Raw genomic sequence first — 16,879 nt, forward strand, 5'->3', positions numbered from 1 at the left:
GAGGAACCGTCAATCTTTTAGGGTGGCCGCGATCGCCAGACGAGGTCGCAGATAAAGCCGAGTCCACAGAGGCACATCGCTCTACCCCAGCAGCCTGCCCATTATTTACTCCCCACACCCCCTGATCAATGGCCACCAGATGAGCCCCTTAGACAGTAGTACGCTACTCTTCCACTGATCATGTAGGAATATACCTAGATTAGAGCTTTAACCTGTGCAGTACTGTACTGCTCCTTCCATTAGAACAATCCCTCTGTGAGTAATGATGCTTTCTCATCGATGCCGCAGAGAGATGATTCACTGTCCGTCTGTCTACAGGCAGCATGATGGGAAGTAGGGGTGTGCCGACATGGTCATACTCGTATCCGCAAGTTGACAGTTGATAGTCGGATCGGATGATACTCGTGATTGGTAGATGTTGGCAAAACACCTCCCTGCACATTCTCACTGCAAATTAAGAGCAGTGAACAGTGGGGTGCGTGTGTCCTCAACTTGCAGGGGCAGCCACGTTTGCCGTCTGTCACTCATAATGCGCAGCAGCGGTTCATATTTCTTCTCCTACGCTTGCACCGCTTGTTAGATATTACGCACATTGATAGCAAACATCCTCGCCATGTGATTTATCATAGTAACAGGCAGCAGAAATCCAAATGATCAGACCGAAAACTGATCAGGTGAAATTCTGAAGCAAGTGGATGGAAAAATAAAGCCTTCCTCTATCCAATCAGGGCAGCAGGATCAACATACAGCCCACCCTTCTCTTTACAGCCCGTTGAGTCATTTAGACCACCTAGAACCTCGCACATGACTGATTGACATGAGAAAGATGCGTACTGGCACCCAAAAAGTACTATCTTTCCCCGATCAAGGATAACAAAAAATACTCAGATCATAATCGTACCTCGGAAATTGCCCATATCCATTAAGATTCTTGTTTTGTCCGACTAGTCGGCACACCCAAGGAGAAGAACAGATTCCTCTCTCAGATAACACTGCTGAAGAAGTGGTTCCTATTAATGTAGCACGAGAGACTTACCTGCTTGTGCATTTCAATGTTCAGCCCATAGGACATCTCATAGTACTGTAAAGTAGAAGGAAGAGGCGGTGTTATTATATATACAGTATAATAATGGAAAAAGGGAAATGACATTATGTCCTGTAGACAGATTGTCTATATGCATGTCTGACTGTCCCACAGAGCAGTCTACAGCAGCCATCTCCTGGGTGTCATGTATCATGTCATTACACCAGGTCGAACCCTTTACACACATCCTGTTATTGGTGTCCTTCTGTGTGTCGCTGTGAGAAGGGATGGTGTGTGTTCTGTGTTAATGAGCGGGCCAGTGGCTCAGCATTTGCCCTGTTAAATCACCCTCTCGGACTGTGAAGGCATGGGCTCCAACACTAAAACAAACACACATACACACACACACACACACGAGAGAGGAGAGTAAAGCCTTCCACCCCAAACGGCATGTCCCTAAAGCAATTACGGTGCTGGGGAAATGGAGGTGCTTGCGTTAGCAGGCGGCGAAGCGGGGGAACCCGATAGGCAATGGGGGGGGGCCTGGGCTGAAGCTCCACACACTGACCCGCTCGCTGATGGATACGAGTGCAGCGCTGCACAGATTAGATGAGATTAAGCCAGTCAACGGATCAATTAGAGACAGAATATCAGACAGCTACACAGGCCTGGCAAGAGACAATGAGATTAGCTAGAGGTGGAGAGTATGTGTCGGGGGGAGGATGGTGGGAAGAGGGGGAGGATGACATAACGACATCAGAGACAAAAAGACCACAGATGAGATGAGGAGGAATCATAGAAGGGAGGAGAGAGAGAACAACGACATAGAAATACACAGAGAAGAGGGAGAGGCAGGAGAAAAGGAGTGGAGAGAGAGAAATAGATGGGAACAGGGCTACACAGGAGGAGGGGGTAAAATAAAGTAGAGACATGACAAAAAGAGAGAGAAATCATATGCTCAACATCGCTGCAATACTGCTATATGTTGTAGTTGCAAGACTAAAATAGTGCCAAATTCAAAACTATCCCATAATAAAAAGGTGAAAGTATGTTTTGTTGAGATATCATATCATTGCAGTGTTTAACATCCCCCTGCCTGTACAGTAGTTGGTATGAATGTGATTCCATGTGACTGGGCCAGCGGGCCCTGGGGCAGACTGACAGAGCAGGGTCAATCACACACACACACACAGCACAGAAACACACACAGACTCTCACCATGATATAATGACGCTGCATCTCAGACTTCTCACTTGCCAGCTTGTCACACTCCAGTTTCAAACTGCAGAAAAAGGAGAGAAAAACAGAACATCTTTTTAGTCTACAGGAAGCATCCATCATATCTCTTCAGAGAGCCAGGAAATGATTTCGTCCTTCCCTCAGCAGATCTAACATGGTGTCAATCGACCAAAGGATCCCAAATAGACCCCAATAAAAGGCCAATATATACACCCAGATTGCTTTTAAATGTCCTGCCTATAAATAGTGGCTGGTTGGTGAATGTGCAGCTCTGAGGCGTCGCAGACAGCCATTAGCTGTAATCATGTCAGCGTGCTCACTGCAGATGTCACAGGAGGTGACAGGACAAAGGAGGCCAAGTCACACCACTTGTCACAAACTTGGTTACCATATTAGAATGGTTCCGGTGTTGACGTTCCCCCTGGAAAGCATTCTGATTAATAATGATACAGAGGGAGAAGGGTTTACATCAAACAAGGGTTTATAATGGTGTATTTACATTAAGATAGTCTTTGGGATCTGGATCTGTGCCACTGTGAATGACGGCTCAATTAGGCAGAACATTAGCTGTGGCGATTCTCATCATTGGTCCTAAATGGGAAACTGCTGCTCATAGCCACCACTGATTCTGTCACTTACATGGAAAAATAGTGGATGCAAATGGAATCATAAAAGTGGCGATGTTAAACCAGCCCAAAGTGAAAAGGTTAAAGAATAAACCACCTCATTACAATTCAAGAGCAGTCCTCAGATTCCCTGACCAAACAAGTGCTCAGGGGGCGCATTTCATTCAGACAGCTCTCTCCCTCTGGCCCTCCATCTCTACTCCTCTTTCGCCTGCAGCCTCCACTTAGCCAAATCGCTTTTCCTTCTAAAAAAAAATAAAAAATCCAACAGCAGCCACACAGAGGTTGGTTGTCATGACGACCAGCCTCCCCTGCTGCCACCCTACCTGAGACCCTATTGGGATTGTCTTTGTGTGCCTGTGATTGGTGGAGGCGGCCCAGGGGTCCAGAGAGACGCTCTCAAACGACACTTTGATAGAGTTTTATTGCCGCTCCTTCCGCCTCTAAATCGCTCCTGCTGTCATCTTTATTTTGATTTATGTATTCCCTGAACTATTTATGCATGTGAAGGAGGGGGGGAGCGACAGTTACAATGCTCACTACTATGCTCAGGAGACCGCCTGCAGAACATTTCCCTTTAAAAGTGCTGAACACAGCGTTCTACAAAGCCTTGTCTATGGCGCTTCAGCTCAAGTCAATAGGCGGCGCATATGCATGCTACGAATTCGGCGTAGAGAACAGGTATTCTTTTCAACTGCTTCTGTCTGCCTCTGAAGGGGGTTAAATTGGGGGGGGGGGGGGGGGGGGTCTGGGGAATTACACATCAAAGCCCAGGCACTGAGGTGTTCATGCTATAGAAACAGACTGATGATCAGACCGACAGGAATTTCACACAACGAAAGAACATAGGCTTTTATCTTGCTCTCCTCTGATGAAGCTCAATGAAACAGGGAGGAAAGAACCTTAGCCAATACACACTAGTTCCTATACCACAGGTAAAGAGGGGAAACCAGATGCAGTCGGAGCAGTGCAGCTGCTTCTTCAAAGGCTAGAAATCAATAAAGAAGAAACCTTCCTTGGTCCATAAACTCCATTTAAGTCATGAATTAAACAGCACAACACTGTACATCTCAATCCAGGTAAAACGAATTACCTTATACCATCTAGCAAATGCCAATCTTGTTGGGTTGTGGCTGTAGTGGTACATCATAACACTGCTTTCTATTACATGAAAGAGAACAGAGTTGTAGACTCGGGTTCCAAATGGAAGTGACACACACATCTATTGATCTGCTCCTAAAACAAATATGCAGCAGAAGACACAAAAATGTGTTTGTCTTGCTGTGAATTATTTGGTATTCTAATCATGTAGGTTATGCCCATGTGATTTTGATAAAAGCAGCATGTGGTGCACACGCTTACGGCAATGACTTAATAGAGTAGAATTCCACAAGTGCTCTAATCTGTACTCTCACCTACAAATATAATATGGTTATGCTTAATAAAGTGATTAAGAGTTTGTATCGTAAAGGACAATTCCGCCATTCTTCAACCTCATTCATCATCTCCAGCACCAAACCAGAGTGAAAACAGAGTATTTCTATCTGTGGTTGTAAAGAAAAGGTCCTAAAAAAATGCTTCACTGTGACATCACAGGGTAGGATTAAAGTTTTTTTAAAGATTTTCAAACCCTTCAAGTTTTTAGCCCAAGGGACGGTATTTTCTTACTCCCCACATCACCGCAAATCTCATAGTGTTTGAAATTCACTGTTATTAAAATGCTTTAACCTTTAATGTCATTAGGCAGAACGTTTTCAAATTTAGAAAATGTGCCATTTTACATTTAAAAAAAAATATATATATATATTTTTTTACATATGTTAACATTGGTATTGTACTGGAGAAAATGAAAATGATGTTGAAAGTTGGAGTTGCCTTTTAACTAAAGATACTAGTTTCTCTGATAAGCTGTGGTTGGAGAGTTAAAAAAAAATGTACCTGTGGTATTGTGCTTGGAGGAACTGGAACTCATCCTTGATTCGGTCACAGGAGTCAGAGGTCGTGAATTTCAGCTGCTGCGATGAAGCCTGAGACACAGAAACACCATCAAACATGTCAGTGAAATCAGATCTGGCCTGGCTCACACCAGTAGGACTGAGTGTTGTATTGTTATCAGGGTTGGAACCAAAATTATTTTACAATCGTTTCATTCTGAATAGAATTTCATTATCATATTTTTTTTTTTTACTGTTCCAACCTGCAAAATATGTTCTGAACAGCTTCCAAACAAAAAGTACCGGTTTATAATGTTCCTTTTTTAAATTAAAATTACTTTTCCAATCAGTGCGGATAGAGCAGCTTGCTATGGAGCCGGGAAGCTACAGCCTAGTTGTTTATATGCGTGATGGACAGACAAGTGTAGGGCACGAGATGCGACTGACATGATGTAGGTGGGGAGAGTGAGAGAGGGTGGAGGCGGCTTGGGTTGAAGCGATATGCATTTTGTTAATGACATGCATTATCTGAATTTGGCCTACAGAATTATACCTACAGAGGAGCACATTCTATGGATGAACTTTGAATGTCTGAACTTCCGACAGTTGGCTTAACATTAGACCAGTGCTAACGGTAGATAGCTAGCTAAAAAGTTTGTGTGCAGTGCGGCAACAGAATTAAAACTACGTCGTACCTTTTTGTAGTTAATACATCTGATGTGAAACATGGTAACTATAGTATCTAAGTAACTAGCATTGAAAAAGTTCATCCATTCTTCTGTAATTAAAATATCTCCCTAATTTCTGAATCACGCTTGAAACATAGCTAGTAGGCTACAGTAACCTATGCTTTGGAAGGAGGGGCAGGTTGCATACACACTAGCAAAAATGTTCAGCTGGCGGCAGACACTGGAATAAGTTTGAGTTAGGTCTTTGCATAGGCGCTTTGCTGTGTTTTTTTTTTGTGGGACTGAAATAAGAATGTCTTGAACGTTAAAATAATGTTATCAAGCGGTTCCCATGCTTTTAAAATAACAGTATAGATCACTTTGGTTCCCGGTTCTGATTATGTTCCTCAATTGAGTTATTTTCCAGTTCCAACCCGATTATCACATTACTTTACAAGCAGTAGTGGTGGTAGATGGACTAATTGTGTCTTTGTGCCAAACTCACTGCAGCTTTAAACCCAAATAGGAACAAAATCTTGTTATTTTTCCCGCTGACCGCATAATGTGTCAAGTGGGAAATCTCTTAAATATGTGTAGCATTTCATTTAAAATAACTGTAGGTCTAATATAGTTTACTCAAAAACCTATACAAAATGGTAATTTCTCCACTCCCGTTGACTCAATCCAGTCTAACCATTGCCACGGCGCAATCACTACTTTACATCCGATGCCAACGTACAGTATGTCAGTGAATGATGAAGCCAAAAACAGTACATACAGTATGATAGAAATCCCCGATCATTGTGACATTGGCTAGCTAAGCTCATGTGCAGAAACACTTAATCAGGTCTAACGGTTGTCTCGCGCAGAACTGCGTATGTGCAGGCCATCAAATCAAAGGCACTTATTTGATACAACTTTTTTTTTGTGTGACGAAAATGAAAACGTGTCAGTTTGTCACTTTCAGGAGGTTGGAGTACTAACATGTTCAGCTATTTAAGACATTGGCTCTAATCTAGGTTGTGCCCTTACCTCTCAAGAAAATGAACGAATAATTGTTCACTTCTCAAACCCCAGCCGGGTCAGCTTTGCAAGCGTCCCCGGAAGTCTCGATGTAAAGAAATCCATATTACAGCCTTCGTTGTGATAATTGCGTTGTTTGCGCTATAACCCATCCATTCATACGCCAGCGTTATATACGATAAGGCCATGACAACAAAAATACAGTCACGCAGTGGCGGAATAAATTCAACTAAATATACATTTGTTTAATCACAAAACCGAAGAACAACACCTGTCTGGTGAAGTACACAAAGCAATTATTGGATGTAACAAACAGTTATGACCTGCAACATGGTCAAGTTCGTTAATGTTTGACAGTTTACTAAACTACTGATTTTAGAACCACAGACTACACAACACAAGTCAGCACAAAGACAACATAAGCACTTCCGACGCTACTTCAGAACCATTTCAACTTAAACATTTAAAACGTCAAATCAAGGCTATATGCTTAGTTTAATACACTGAAAACAAACTTAAAAAGGACATCGAAAACTATTTTGTCTAATCACTGTTGCTAAATATTCTGTGGCTGTCCATAGTACTTATTTCTGTGTGCGTGCAAGCAAAACATTTTATTTTTTTTACTCACCCTACTTGTAGACTAGTTGAACGGCAATGCAGTCATCCTCTCTTTCATGTTGGCAAAACGGTCTTATGGCTCTGTCCTATAGTATGTTTTTTGTTGTCATAGGCTACCTAGCTAAAATACTTGCTTGTTTAGATTCCTCGCGTGGGCAACAATGACCGAGCTAAGTTAGCTAGCTAGTTAACGTCAGCCTAAAAGGGCTAGGCTACAGATTGAACTTCAAATCATCTGAGGCCAGTGGCACTACATGACCAAAACGTATGTGGACACCTGCTCGTCGAACATCTCATTCCAAAATCATGAGCATTATTATGGAGTTGGTCCCCCCCCCCTCCCCCTTTTCTGCTATAACAGCCTACACTCTTCTGGGAAGGCTTTCCACTAGATGCGCAACATGCTACAGCCGCAACATCTTTTGGTCCAGACAGCATCAGATACATGGGCTACACATGCTGGGAGAGGGGCGCTGTTTCCCTCGGTTGGATGATTTCTCTGGTGAGATTCAGTCACTTGCTAATGGACAGAAAATGATGAAGAGGTGATTTTTTTTATTGGTCAAATATTTGGCATTCATGAATACACGCCGCCGTTCATCGCCAAAATCTTGTAATGTGGTTATCAGCTATCTGTGCAGGGCAGGCAACTGTCTTGTGAGTGCTGAGCAGCAGCCAAATGGAGCAGTTGCTATGCCATCAGGACATTACGGGAATTTCCTTAAAATCTCATTCCATTGGGATTTTGGACAAAGCTTAGAACATTTCAAAATACAAATTAATATCCCCTCTGATTTCAATAATGCAACACAGGCACTAAAAATTATGGATCTTAAAAGGTTCTGAGAAATGTGTTGGAAAAAAAAAATGGAAGGCACACTGGCTGCCTGTAGATACTGTGATGATAGGTGGTAGTCTAATAGTAGACACCTTTTCCTAAAAGCACACGGCCGGTTCCAGATCTGACAGACTGATACATGAGGGTTTGCCAAATTTTCCCATAACTTAAAGATGTCCTGACTTTTGATAGCCAGTATTCTAACAATCTAGGGACAAAGTTAGGCTAAATGCTAAGCTCCACATTTCCTTACTTGCAAATCAAAACACTTGGTGACCAAGTGAAAACTGCTAGATAGAAGTAGGCCTAATCCATTATCATTATAACTAAGCAAAATCTCTACACAAGCCTATCTGACAGATTTCAAGTTCCAAGAGCTCTAACCTCTAACATTATCTATCCATCCAGCCAACCGTGGCAAAGAGAGAGCAAATAGCAGTTATGTTGCCTACACAAGACCAAGCCTGTGTCAACAAAAGGCACTTAGGGGCAAAACACCAGCTGGTTGTTCGCAGCTCTTCCCGCCCCAGCCCTGCAGCACCACTGAAGTCAGCCTGGCCCTGCTGGTAGCCCCCAGACAGAGTTGGGGGTGGGGGGGTGATCTGGTTTCCTCAGTGTTTAGCACAGTATGCAAACGTTTAAAATACCAAAGGTTCTTTGAGTCAATAGCCTCAGGTGGAGCATTCCAGTGCAGAGAGAGAGAAAGGGAACGAGAGAGAGAGAAAGTAAGAGGGAGTGAGGGCCCCCAGTGTTTCTTCCCATAAGTTCCTCCCATACAAGTTCCTCCCACATCAGCCTCACTCCGAACACAGCTCCAACCCGGAGCAGGTAGGAGTTGCCCCTTAAACCACAGATACAGGGTCAGATATTTTATTTTATCTCCTAATGGTTAATGTTAGGGTTTGAGGTAGGGTAATCCGATCCTAGATCTATGGTAAGGAGCAACTTTTGCCTCGAGCCAATGAAGAAGTGGCGAAGCGAGGGGCCCCGTCTTCGGTCTTTCCAGCAGGTGGCCTTTATTGGTATTTTCTTCACAATTTTCACCAAGCCAGGAGTTTTTGTATGGCCAAATGAGTGTGTGGAATTCGGTCAACAAAACATGTAATGGCTTATTTTCTACGTGAGGCTTATTTGATCGAATATACGTTTTGTAATGCTTAGGTTGTTACGAGTGCACTGACAAGAGGAACACGTCACATCCTGGCAACTTTGAAAAAACAACAACTTTATATCAGTTGTTCACACGCGTATCTGCCCTCTAATTGGCTAGAATAGTCCCACCTGATCTCACCTCCTCCCAACTGCCTTCAATCTTTGAAGACGTGTATTTTAATTGTTAGAGCAGCCACATCTGTTAAATATAATGGATAATCTATGCCCGAGCGCCCCACACATGCAGGCCTCTGACCTTTAGCCTCACCCACATGCAACCTTTGAAGTACTCTAGGCTATATAAACATGCAGTATGGCTGGGCCTACTGTTGGTGGTGCAGTGCTGTAAAGTGACCAAAATGAAAAAGCTCTGTGGGGCCTCCAAGCACACAACAGATGGATGCACATAATGTTAATGAAATACTGCCGTAATACGGTGACACATGCCATCTGGTGTGACGAAAAAAAGGTGCCTGCTCTGCGCGGGTGTAAAATGCGTGCACCCGCGTGTGTGTATGTATTGGCCCAAGTGTGTAAGGTAAGCACGTCTCGATTCAGAGAAAGGACATAAGCCTCCATAAAGATGCTCTGTGCCTGTGAAGATAACACCTAGTATTGGAATGAAACATGCACACACACACATACAGTACCAGTCAAAAGTTTGAACAAACCTACTCATTCAAGGGTTTATCTTTATTTTTACTATTTTCTAAACTGTAGAATAGTGAAGACATCAAAACCACAAAATAACACATATGGAATCATGTAGTAAACAAAAAAAAGTGTAAAAATATATATATACAGTGGGGCAAAAAAGTATTTAGTCAGCCACCAATTGTGCAAGTTCTAACACTTAAAAAGATGAGAGAGGCCTGTAATTTTCATCATAGGTACACTTCAACTATGACAGACAAAATTAGAAAAAAAATCCAGAAAATCACATTATAGGATTTTTTGTAGGATTTTTAATGAATTTATTTGCAAATTATGGTGGAAAATAAGTATTTGGTCAATAACAAAAGTTTATCTCAATACTGTTATATACTCTTTGTTGGCAATGACAGAGGTCAAACGTTTTCTGTAAGTCTTCACAAGGTTTTCACACACTGTTGCTGGTATTTTGGCCCATTCCTCCATGCAGATCTCCTCTAGAGCAATGATGTTTTGGGGCTGTTGCTGGGCAACACGGACTTTCAACTCCCTCCAAAGATTTTCTATGGGGTTGAGATCAGGAGACTGGCTAGACCACTCCAGGACCTTGAAATGCTTCTTACGAAGCCACTCCTTCGTTGCCTGGGCGGTGCGTTTGGGATCATTGTCATGCTGAAAGACCCAGCTGATGGAAGGAGGTTTTCACTCAAAATCTCACGATACATGGCCCCATTCATTCTTTCCTTTACACGGATCAGTCGTCCTGGTACCTTTGCAGAAAAACAGTTCCAAAGCATGATGTTTCCACCCCCATGCTTCACAGTAGGTATGGTGTTCTTTGGATGCAACTCAGCATTATTTGTCCTCCAAACACGACAAGTTGAGTTTTTACCAAAAAGTTCTATTTTGGTTTCATCTGACCATATGACATTCTCCCAATCTTCTTCTGGATCATCCAAATGCTCTCTAGCAAACTTCAGACGGGCCTGGACATGTACTGGCTTAAGCAGGGGGACACGTCTGGCACTGCAGGATTTGAGTCCCTGACGGCGTAGTGTGTTACTGATGGTAGGCTTTGTTACTTTGGTCTTGGCCATAGTGGAGTTTGGAGTGTGACTGTTTGAGGTTGTGGACAGGTGTCTTTTATACTGATAACAAGTTTAAACAGGTTCCATTAATACATGTAACGAGTAGAGGAAAGAGGAGCCTCTTAAAGAAGAAGTTACAGGTCTGTGAAAGCCAGAAATCTTGTTTGTTTGTAGGTGACCAAATACTTATTTTCCACCATAATTTGAAAATAAATTCATTAAAAATCCTACAATGTGATTTTCTGGATTTTTCCCCCTCATTTTGTCTGTCATAGTTGAAGTGTACCTATGATGAAAATTACAGGCCTCATCTTTTTAAGTGGGAGAACTTGCACAATTGGTGGCTGACTAAATACTTTTTTGCCCCACTGTATATGTATTTGAGAATCTTCAAAGTAGCCACCATTTGCCTTGATGACAGCGTTGTACGCTCTCGGCATTCTCTCAACCAGCTTCATGAGGTAGTAACCTGGAATGCATTTAAATGAACAGGTGTGCCTTGTTAAAAGTTAATTTGGGGAATTTCTTTCCTTCTTAATGCGTTTGAGCCAATCAGTTGTGTTGTGACAAGGTAGGGGTGGTATACAGAAGATGGTCCTTTACCAAAAAGCCCATATTATGGCAAGAACAGCTCAAATAAGCAAAGAGACAACAGTCCATGATCACTTTAAGACATGAAGGTCAGTCAATACAGAAAATGTAGAAGTTTTAAAGTTTCTTCAAAACTGGCTCTCATGAGGACCGCCACAGGAAAGGAAGAGTTACCTCTGCAGAGGATATGTTCATTAGTTCCCAGCCTCAGAAATTGCATCCAAAATAAATGCTTCACAGAGTTCAAGTAACAGACATCAACTGTTCAGAGAAGACTGAGTGAATCGGGCTACTAAAGGACACCAATAATAAGAAGAGACTTGCTTGAGCCAAGGAACACGAGCAATGGACATTAGACCAGTGGAAATTTGCTCTGATGAGTCCAAATGTGAGATTTTTGGATCCAACTGCCGTGTCTTTGTGAGACGCAGAGTAGGAGAATGGATGATATCTGCATGTGTGGTTTTGCTGGTGACACTGTCAATGATTTATTTAGAATTCAAAGGCACACTTAACCAGCATGGCTACCACAGCATTCTGAAGCGATAGGCCATCCCATCTGGTTTGTGCTTAGTGGGACTATCATTTGCTTTAAACAGGACAATGAGCCAATACACCTCCAGGCTGTGTAAGGGCCTGAGGAAGGAGAGTGATGTGGTGCTGCATCAGATGACCTGGTGTCCACAATCACCCAACCTCAACCCAATTGAGATGGTTTGGGATGAGTTGGACCGCAGAGTGAAGGAAAAGCAGCCAACAAGTGCTCAGCATATGTGGGAACTCCTTCAAGACTGTTGGAAAAGCATTCCAGGTGAAGCTGGTTGAGAGAATGCCAAGAGTGTGCAAAGCTGTCATAAGGGCAAAAGGTGGCTACGTTGAAGAATCTCAAATATAAACAAATCCTTTTAACACTTTTTTGGTTACTACATGATTCCATATGTGTCATTTCATAGCTGTGATGTCTTCACCATTATTCTACAATGTAGAAAACAGTAAAAATAACGACAAACCCTTGAATGAGTAGGTGTCCAAACTTTTGACTAGTACTGTACATTCAGTTGAAGTCGGAAGTTTACATACACTTAGGTTGGAGTCATTAAAACTTGTTTTTCAACCACTCCACAAATGTCTTGTTAACAAACTATAGTTTTGGCAAGTCTGTTAGTGCCTCTGCTTGACATCATGGGAAAATCAAAAGAAATCAGCTAAGACGATGAAACAAAAATAAAATAAAACTTGTTTTTTAACCACGCCACATGTGTATGTATTATAATTCACCCGTTTCTCAGTTTTTTATCCCAGGAAAAGGGAGTGGTTTTGGGCGGTGACTCTTGGTAACCGGGTTCCCGTTATTCAACCCTAATGTGTGTGTGCCCTCCCATGTGTTTTGTGTGTGTGTGTGTGCTGGTATGCCCTCCATGTCCATGCGTTGTGTGTGTGTGTTTTGACTGCCATGCTTGGCCTGCCTTGCAGTCTATGTTTGCGAGTGCACTTCACTAGAAGTGATAAAAGTAGAATAATCTCCTTTAAAGCATCTTAACAAGGTCAAATCAGCTGGGCTCAGGGTGGGGGATAACCGCATCTCAGGAATGGGGGTAAGCCCGGCCTGGTCCATGGAGATAATAATCTAAATCAAATTCCTGGCCCAAACAGGATTAGGCTCCCTGTTGCTGTATCTAAAGCCCAGTCCAATGCTGAAGAGACAATCCAATTCCTCAGCCCCTAACATGCATGGGTTGGCCTGGCCCTGAGCCAGTCAGACCTCTGTCTCTCTGCTCACTGGGTACAGTGGCTCTACAAGCATATCAGGGTGATTCCTCATGAAACCAAATTTAAGTCATAGAATGGTCTTTTGGAGGAAGGATTGTTGACATATATTTGTATCTAAAATCATAATTGGGAATATTTAATCAAAGTTTGCACATTTATCACATTCTAGCACTTATATTTTAGAAATTTAGCAGGCTCTCTTATCCAGAATGACCAGTACAGAGTGCATACATTTTCATACTTTTTTCTTCCTTCTGGTCCCATGTGAATCAAACCTCCAACCCTGGCATTGGAAGCACCATGCTCTACCAGCTGAGCTACATGGGGCAGACTTACCCTTTAAGACATAATGTTATAGAGGTGCTACAAAGCAAAACCTGGTGTCATATGAAGCTTGCTCTGAAATATGAGTGGTATTAATTTATTAATATAAATTATGATTTGGCAATTGTAATATATACTCACTCTACGGGCATATTTAAAAAATATATATTGTATTCTTTTTTAACAGTTAAGGACAAATTCTTATTTACAATGACGGCCTAGGAACAGTGGGTTAACTGCCTTGTTCAGGGGCAGAACGACAGACTTTTACCTTGTCAGCTCAGGGATTTGATCTAGCAACCTTTCGGTTACAGGCCCAATGCTCTAACCACTAGGCTACCAACCGCGCCATATCAAAGTTCCAGAGTGGGATCTCTGCTAGTTAAATTAATGGCCATTTTATACTGAGAAATTGGTGTAGTAGGCAATGTAACCAATCACAGCCCTGCACCACAGAGTTTCTAAACCCAGAGGCGCAACATTAAGACATCCGGGAAAACAGACTAGAATGGGGTTTGAGAAGTCAATGAGAAGGGAAATTCTTCCTTTAATTTTTCTCAATCTAAACATGCAATTTGCATGTTGACTGCAGGAATGTCCACCAGAGCTGTTGCCAGAGAATTTAATGTTAAGTTCTCTACCATAGGCCGCCTCCAACATCATTTTTACGTCCAACCGGCATCAGAACCGCAGGCGACGTGTAACTACGCCTGCCCATGACCTCCACATCCATCTTCTTCACCTGCGGATCGTCTGAGACCAGCCACCCGGACAGCTGATGAAACTAAGGAGTATTTATGTCTCTAAGGCCTGTTTGTAGGGGAAAAACTCATTCTAATTGGCTGGGCCTGACATATCTGTATTCAGTCATGTGAAATCCCTAGATCAATGCATTTTATTTCAATTTACTGATTTCCTTATGAACTGTCACTCAGTAAAATCGTTGCAATTACAGCATGTTGTGTTTTATATATTTTTTTTAACAATATAAAACATTTGCCAAATCATAAGTGGTATATTTTTCTATATTCATAAATGAAAGAAATTGTATTTTAAAGCAAAATACTACTAAATATTAGAACAAGCAATAAAGTTTCATATGACACCAATGTTTGCTTTGTAGCACCTACAGATATATTCTTTGTTATGTAGGTCTGTGTGCGATGTGTTCCTATATGGGTTCATCCTAGGTAGTAAACTGGTACTGTTTCATTGTAGTTTGTTTTGCGTTTTAGGTAGGTTTTTGTGCAGGTTTAATGTTCATGAATCCATATGAAGTTCTAATACAGATTTGCATTGTGTATCATTTCCTTTTCCCTCTAATTACCCATTTGAGAGATTCCCTGCTGGTTTGGTTCCACCCTGAATGTGGGGATTCAGAACAAACCCCTTTCTCGCTCGCCCTCTCACGCTCTCTCTCCAGTGGCGATGTAAACAGGGAGATGCAGGAAATGCAATCCCCACACTGCTGTTCCCCTCAGGCAGGATTTACACTGAGGAGGATGTTTTCTGATGATACCCGGTGTTATTGTCGGTGTGTGTGCGCCTGTGTGTGCATGCGTGAAGCATAGCCGCTCCCACAGTAATCGCACTCTCCTGCCTTTGTGGTCTGATCTGCTGAGCAGAAACATAGGATTGGGTTTGTAATCCTTGTTAAAGATAGACATTATGGTGGACAGCAGATTTATTGATTTTGCCATCCCCCCCCCCCCCCTCCCCAATTTTGTGGTATCCAATTGGTAGTTAGTCTTGTCTCATGGCTGCAACTCCCGTACGGACTTGGGAGAGGCGAAGGTCGAGAGCCATGCATCCTCTGAAACACAACCCTACCAAGCCGCACTGCTTCCTGACACAAAGCGGGGAAGCCCGCCGCACCAATGTGTTGGAGGAAACACCATACACCTGGCGACTGTGTCAGCATGCACTGCGCCTGGCCCGCCACAGGAGTCGCTAGTGCGCGATGGGAAGAGGACATCACTGCCAGCCAAACCCCCCCCCTAACCTAGACGACGCTGGGCCAATTGTGAACCGCCCCATGGGTCTCCCGGTCGCGGCCGGCTGCGACAGAGCCTGGACTCGTACCCAGAATTTCTAGTGGCACAGCTAGCACTGTGATGCAGTGCCTGTGATGCAGTGCCACTCAGGAGACCATGGAGAGTAGATTTAACTCGGATTGTATGATTATTATTTTTTTTTTTAAGTCTGTGGGCTGGGCAGGGGGAGGAAAGGATGACAATTTCCTGAAATGATGAATCCCATGAAGTCTGTCTCTATTGCCCCACCAGAGCACAAAGTTTTTTAATGCATCTCAAAGGACTGTGGCAGAATGAAATGAGGAATTGTCCTACATTTTTGAGCTGTGTGTGACAGAGGAAGTGTGAAAGTGGGATGTATGTATGTATGTACGTACAGTTGAAGTCAGAAGTTTACATACACTTAGGTTGGAGTCATTAAAACTTGTTTTTCAACCACTCCACAAATGTCTTGTTAACAAACTATAGTTTTGGCAAGTCTGTTAGTGCCTCTGCTTGACATCATGGGAAAATCAAAAGAAATCAGCTAAGACGATGAAACAAAAATAAAATTGTTTGGCCATAATGAACATAGTTATGTTTGGAGGAAAAAGGGGGAGGCTTGCAAGCTGAAGAACACCATCCTAACTGTGAAGCATGGGGGTGGCAGCATCATGTTGTGGGGGTGCTTTGCTGCAGGAGGGACTGGTGCACTTCACAAAATAGATGGCATCATGAGGCAGGAAAATTATGTGGATATATTGAAGAAACGTCTTAAGACATCAGTTAAGTTAAAGCTTGGTCGCAAATGGGTCTTCCAAATGGACAAGGACCCCAAGCATACTTCCGAAGTTGTTGCAAAATGGCTTAAGGACAACAAAGTCAAGTTATTGGAGTGGCCATCACAAAGCCCTGACCTAAATATAATTGAAAATGTGTGGGCAGAACTGAAAAAGTGTGTGCGAGCAAGGAGGCCTACAAACCTGACTCAGTTACGCTCTGTCAGGAGAAAAGGGCCAAAATTCCCCCAACTTATTGTGGGAAGCTTGTGGAAGGCTACCCGAAACGTTTAACCCAAGTTAAACAATTTAAATGCAATGCTACCAAATACTAATTGAGTGTATGTAAACTTCTGACCCACTGGGAATGTGATGAAATAAATAAAAGCGGAAATAAATCACTGTACTATTATTCTGACGGTTCACATTTTTTTAAATCAAGTGGTGATCCTAACTGACCTAAAACAGGGAATTTTTTACCAGGATTAAATGTCAGGAATTGTGGAGTTTAAATGTATTTGGCTAAGGTGTATGTAAAC

The 16,879-nt window shown here is 42.6% G+C and overlaps 1 protein-coding gene across 2 annotated transcripts in view; it reads right to left on the reverse strand.

Annotated features, from left to right (window-relative positions):
• Positions 1-16,879, reverse strand: part of LOC139409192 (TLE family member 5-like) — a 36,248-nt gene that overhangs the window by 7,866 nt on the left and 11,503 nt on the right. For both annotated transcript variants that reach the window (XM_071153997.1, XM_071153996.1), the window contains exons 2-4: positions 4,828-4,916; positions 2,243-2,306; positions 1,037-1,081 (exon numbers count right to left, since the gene is read on the reverse strand). In XM_071153997.1, the coding sequence (XP_071010098.1) occupies positions 1,037-1,081; positions 2,243-2,306; positions 4,828-4,916 (198 nt within the window). The remainder of the gene's footprint in view (positions 1-1,036; positions 1,082-2,242; positions 2,307-4,827; positions 4,917-16,879) is intronic.

The sequence above is a fragment of the Oncorhynchus clarkii genome, chromosome 5, assembly GCF_045791955.1.
Source record: "Oncorhynchus clarkii lewisi isolate Uvic-CL-2024 chromosome 5, UVic_Ocla_1.0, whole genome shotgun sequence".
In the NCBI taxonomy this organism is placed as follows: domain Eukaryota; kingdom Metazoa; phylum Chordata; class Actinopteri; order Salmoniformes; family Salmonidae; genus Oncorhynchus; species Oncorhynchus clarkii.